Source organism: Dendronephthya gigantea, unplaced genomic scaffold (assembly GCF_004324835.1).
Source record: "Dendronephthya gigantea isolate DGI-Jeju-01 unplaced genomic scaffold, DenGig_1.0 000187F, whole genome shotgun sequence".
In the NCBI taxonomy this organism is placed as follows: domain Eukaryota; kingdom Metazoa; phylum Cnidaria; class Anthozoa; order Malacalcyonacea; family Nephtheidae; genus Dendronephthya; species Dendronephthya gigantea.
In genome coordinates, this window is record NW_021163197.1 from 208,998 (window position 1) to 214,692 (window position 5,695).

The following is a 5,695-nucleotide window of genomic DNA, read 5'->3' on the forward strand; positions in this document are numbered from 1 at the left end:
AAGTGGAGTGAGTGAAGGGGGGCGGGAATTGAAAGAATAAAGCATGACGTAAAAGAAGAAAGAGACAGGATGTGAGGTTGCCTGGAATCAGTTTATGTTTCCCCTAATCGAGTAGATGCAGTTCACAATCCGGGTGAAGTCGGACTTTAATTAGGAAAGGAATAATATTTATACTAGTTTGTGAGACAAAATGTGATTAATGAATCTCGTTTATATATGCAATCATAAAAAGAGCGTAAAGACAAAGAAATATATTTTTTGAGAGACCTCGTTTATATATCATCAGCAATTACATGAATAACTTTGGCTATATGCCGGTTAAACCACACTTTGACAACCACTCGTGAAACGACACTGCAAGAAATTCATAAATTGATTGTTTAACATGACTTAATCCGTAAGACTCCCCAAAAAGTTCAAAAATCCAATCAGTAATGAAGGAGCGTTTTTTTTTCAATTTCATAAGTAAGCCGTAGGTAACGCGGAAACTCATATGAAGATACTCTGAAAATTCTTACGAACAAAATAGATTGCAAACAAATACTAACCCTTCTAAATATAGTTTTACAAGTACAATTCCCCTGAAGACATGATGTTTTCAAACACATTTTACAATGGTACTTCGAGAAACATAAATTGACACAACCTTTACAAGGTGCTTCGAAATCTTCAGCAAGGAGATATAAAAAAATAGTATAAGATTAAAAGAAAGGGACGGCCCTGTTAGTAGATAAGTCAGGCTAGTATTGCCAGAAGCAGTGAGAGCAATCAGTCAGAGTAAAAGTACCGCAATGATCTAATGACGTGGAAGACGACTTAAAGTGTAACACTAGAGGAGTTACGTCAGTCAAAATACAGTTAAACAGTGCTGCTAGCACGTACTGCACTCAAACAGAACTTACACTGGATTATTAAATATTGCAAAGCAGTAAGTACTAGCATTATAAAGTTCCTCTAACTAGCATCAATCAACAGTCCATTAGACCATAAGTGCTGTAATAACGAACTGATAAATAAAGTTTCGTCTTGAGACTGAATGCGTAACACAAGGAATATGGTATATTTAAATATAGGTAATAAAAAAGAAACGTACTCATTCCCGCTTTTCTTAGAAAGGGTGTATGATTTGATGCGCCATTCAATACACCTAAAATTAACGTGTCAAGTAATATAAGCTGTTCGGAATCTGCTCTGTAGGGATTCAAGAATTATGCAATTTAATATTTTAGCATACCTATTGCATGAGTGACAGAAATAAGAAGCACAAGAAACAAAAGCGAATTCATATTTGAAAAATACCAACTTTGATGAAGATTTCAATACGATGTCGTGTACATGCTGTTTTCGAAACGGTTTATCAAAAAATATATATTGATGTCCCAATGCCCATATTCAAACATTCTCTTTGATAATGTTCTTGCCCAAAGTGCATGATCACATAATTACACAAAAAAACCACTCAGGGTTACCAAGTGAGAAGAAAACAATTGATTCAATATTTTGATTTCGGTGTGAAGAATATTAGATTTCAATAGTCGAGAAGTCGAGAACCATTAACATATTTGTTAAGAAACCGTACCGTAAAAACAATCAATTACAAAGGAAACGAATAATGCTGAACATGAGTATATAATATTTGTCCCTCATTTTGAGTATTTTCTCTCTCTGGAAAAAAGCAACGTTTAAAGTTCTAGTACCAATGTAACATTCAGCTCTTTAATACTCATGTATGGGATTTGTTGTTATATATACCATACCATATCAAGGAATGTTTTATTTAGTGGCCATGCATGCAGCTAGCAATGTATTTTGAATCTTAAAAACAATGAAAATAGAATGAAGCATCCAGATCATGACAGGCTGATATTGGGACTGCAAAATTCTTGAAATATTTAATAGACTATGAAGTGAAAAATTATTCCTCTTTTCAATATAATATCAATTTTTCTCAATTAATCAATACCTTACCGGTACGTACCTGTGGTCTCTTGACATGTTTAAGTGTATTATTTGACCTCATTAAGAATTTCTTACGATATTAACGATCCCGTTTATATAAAATCCCCATCCAATCTCGTTTGCAATGTCGATATGTTGTGATTTTAATTGTTGCATGGTTCTAAACGCGTTAGCTCGGTTAACGCGTTAGGTCCTCAAGCAGTATTTTTACCCGTTTTTCTGGTTAATATACGCAAATTTAAATTTGTTGTTTCAGTGTAGAATAACATCTGTGACATTGGCCATGCATGGAGATAAGGAAACATTTTTTCCCATATTATTATTATGTTTGGAATGTAGATAAAGAGGCCGCAGAAATCCTCTTTATCTGCATCAGAGTTCCGGCCCTGCCCATAAAAATAGTTTATATTTGCACAAAGGCTAACCTATTAACATTAAATTAAAATTAATCCTACTGCACGGTTGGTTTACAGATAGCATTCAGAGATTTAGCTTGGTGTTCGCTAAAGCTGCACAAGCGTGCTCCGCGTTAAAGAGTTCTTTTGCAGGCTATTTCAGCTGTCATTTTGGATAAAATTACAGGAAGATAATTTATTCGTAGAGAAAAAAAGGAAAGAACACTGAACAATCATATTCGACATTCAAAAACCGCTCAGTCAAAGAAAGTCTATCCTATGTCTACCCTTTTTTACTATAATTTACCTCTTATTTTTTATTCGTTTTTGATTTTTCGCGAACAAAAAGTATTTTAGTGTAAGTTGAGCATTAACACAACATTTTTTACCTGCAGGTAGCTGCAAGGAATAACTTCGATAAGTTATGTAGTAAAGTAAAGATAAAGAAAAGATAATGAAGCATTCCGATAGTCAGTGGCGTAGCCAGCCCGACAATTTAGTCATGCTATGCTAATATTTTGGTGTTCTTTGACTGTGATAACAATGAATTTCTAAAGAAATGAATAATGATAATAACATAATAAATGATAATAACATAATTTGCATAGCATGACTAAATCGTCAGGCTGGCTACGCCACTGCCGATAGTGATTAATTTTGATGATATTGACAACAGAAAATTCTCAAAATATTGTAAAGACGATGAACTATAATAATTGAATGCTATATTCAATATTTATCTTCCTTTAAATTAATGCAGACATGTGGTCTGTTTCTATTCATGTCTACTTTGACTCTGTTTAAGTGTTGTGTTATTGAATATGCAGAAAATCTGACGCATTACCAGAAATTGGTGACAAATTGGCTGTGGCCTTTGCGCTAATTTGCATTTAATCCATCATATGTACATAATGGCCCTCAAGTTTTCCAATAAAACGTCGTAACGTCAGAGCAACAGATAACAGCACTGTTTGCCGACCTCTAGATGGATAGAACAGCTGTTTAGAAACGTTATGGTAACCGAATCATTTACCTTGGGTATTTCTGCAGTCTGCCAAATTTAAAAATATATTGCTCAAAACTTTGGCCAGGTTCTCTCAACGAACTTATAAAATCGCTCACATTCATACGAACATTGGATTGGGATTGTTGATGAATTGACGTGAAATATACCAAAAAATTTTGTTTAAGATATTTTCTTTTGTCTGGCCCGCTGATATAATTATTCCTGCATGTACGGTCCGTATTTTTTCTGCGGTAACTTTAAAAAATATTATCAGTCTCATAATGCAGGTAAACCCGTTCCACATGTTCGAAATCACATACATGCAGTTAGAATTGTAACCATACGAAGCGTATAATTATACACAACCATAGTTACCATACGAAGCGTATATATTCAACCATACGAAGCATATATACACATTTCAACACGACGGAGCATAGAAACAGCCAAGGTAAGTAATTCGATTATGAAAACGTTGCGAAACGGTAGTTACATTTATCGAGAGGTCGGCAAACAGTGGGGAACGTCGAGGGCAACGGCAATTATAGGTGTTGTACTTTTGCTTACGTTTTTTATATGTATTTATTATTAAATGATAAAGGAAGTTAATGTTATACGGGTCTTCGTATCGTAGTGTCTCGGGTCTTAGTCTTGTCTCGGGTCTTGGTGGTATTGCTTCGCCCCCTCGCTTCTCTACGGTCACCGCATCGGCGTTTTCTCCTCTCGTGGTCGGGCCTGGTTTTCCTCCGGTATCCCCGAAGCTTATAGCATCAATTTTCAACGGCGAGTTTGTCGAGTTGGCCTCTTATCGAAGAAACTTCAGTTCATGACGCTCCTTCGTTTACCATCGGTGATAACGAATTAGTTTTGTGACCGTCAAAGCGCCCTAAGGAAATTACAGATATTCTAACTTGGCTCCAAGCCTTTTCTGTTTATATCCTCGTGATGACGAATTTTTGGCCGTCTCGCACCCCGGATTTGCTTCGCTACCAGCTACTTATATTGCGCTCCGCTCAAAAGCATCCTGCATGGCTCGGGGTGGATCGCGTACGATCGCGCTTTTCGTCGCCATGCAGCTGCTCTCCGCCTCACCGATTGGTCACAACTCCACCCGGAGCTGTATAATTTTCATATCATTGGCGCCGGTGTTTCTTCTACTCCTGCTTCGCGGGTATCTACTTCGTTTTCCTCGTCCTCCAGCTCCCTTGAAGCGTCCGGTACCCCGTCGTCATCCATTATTTGTCACTCTTGGAACGCTGGTCGGTGCTCATCGCAATTCCTCCAGTGTCGGTTCCGTCATTCCTGTGATTTTCCGGGTTGTCCTGCAATCCATCGTCGTAGCGTGGCCCACCAGTCTACACGTCTTCCTCGTTCACCATCTCGCTCGCAACCCGCGAAGAAGCGTCGATCATCAGACACCTCGCGTCGTTAGTTAATACGTAGTAGTCGGTTTGTTTGTTGCTTTTGTTCCGGACGTTAACATTGTTCTGTGCGATATTTTAGTCTTTTTTGTAATTCGTGTTCGGTTATGAATTTGCTGAATAAAATATTTATCTAGCTTCACTTGTGATTAAGTTGCGCACTGTTCGCACCGTTCGCACCGTTCGCACCCTTCGCACCGTTCGCACCGTTCACACCGTTTGCACCGTTTGCACCGATCGCACCGTTCGCACCGTTCGCACCGTTCGCACAGTTCGCACCGTTCGCACCGTTCGCACCGTTCGCACCGTTCGCACCGTTCGCTTCGCCGTTCGCACCGTTCGCACAGTTCGCACCGTTCGCACCGTTCGCACCGTTCGCGCCGTTCGCGCCGTTCGCGCCGTTCGCACCGTTCGCACCGTTCGCTTCAGCTCGCTGTTCTTGCGTTTTTTCTGCTCCGTTGTAGGTGCCTTCGTTCGTGCTGTAGATCCACCGTCGCCGGAATCCCGCATCCTGTTTCCGTTGGTCTCCCGCGTTTCGCCGCTTCAATACGTCGAGTTTCATCGGGAATTAATCAACCATCCCAATCAATCTATGGTTTGTTACGTGTTGGATGGTATAGCTCACGGCTTTCCGTCTGGTTTTGATCCTTCGCTAGTCTCTTTACGATCATCGCACCGAAACATGATATCGGCCTTGAAACATCCCGATGTTATCGACAAATATTTGGCAAATGAAATTTCGCATGGTCGTGTCGTGGGTCCTTTTGCTTCGCCCCCGTTTCCTAATCTACAGTGCAGCCCGTTTGGGGTCATTCCAAAGAAAGCCCAGCCTGGTAAATGGCGTCTCATTCTGGATTTGTCGTCACTCGAAGGCCATAGCGTTAATGACGGCATCCCCAAGGATCCTTTCTCCT

At 39.5% G+C, this 5,695-nt stretch overlaps 1 protein-coding gene across 1 annotated transcript; it reads right to left on the reverse strand.

Moving 5' to 3' along the window:
• Positions 1 to 4,920: 4,920 nt before the first annotated feature.
• Positions 4,921 to 5,343, reverse strand: LOC114538530 (N66 matrix protein-like). The gene has a single exon (XM_028559699.1). The coding sequence runs from the start codon at positions 5,341 to 5,343 to the stop codon at positions 4,921 to 4,923; it is 423 nt and encodes a 140-aa protein (XP_028415500.1).
• Between the last annotated feature and the right edge of the window lie 352 nt (positions 5,344 to 5,695).

Excerpts from the sequence above, each read along its gene's own strand:
- LOC114538530 (XM_028559699.1), bottom strand. The coding sequence starts at position 5,343 with ATGAAACTCGACGTATTGAAGCGGCGAAACGCGGGAGACCAACGGAAA.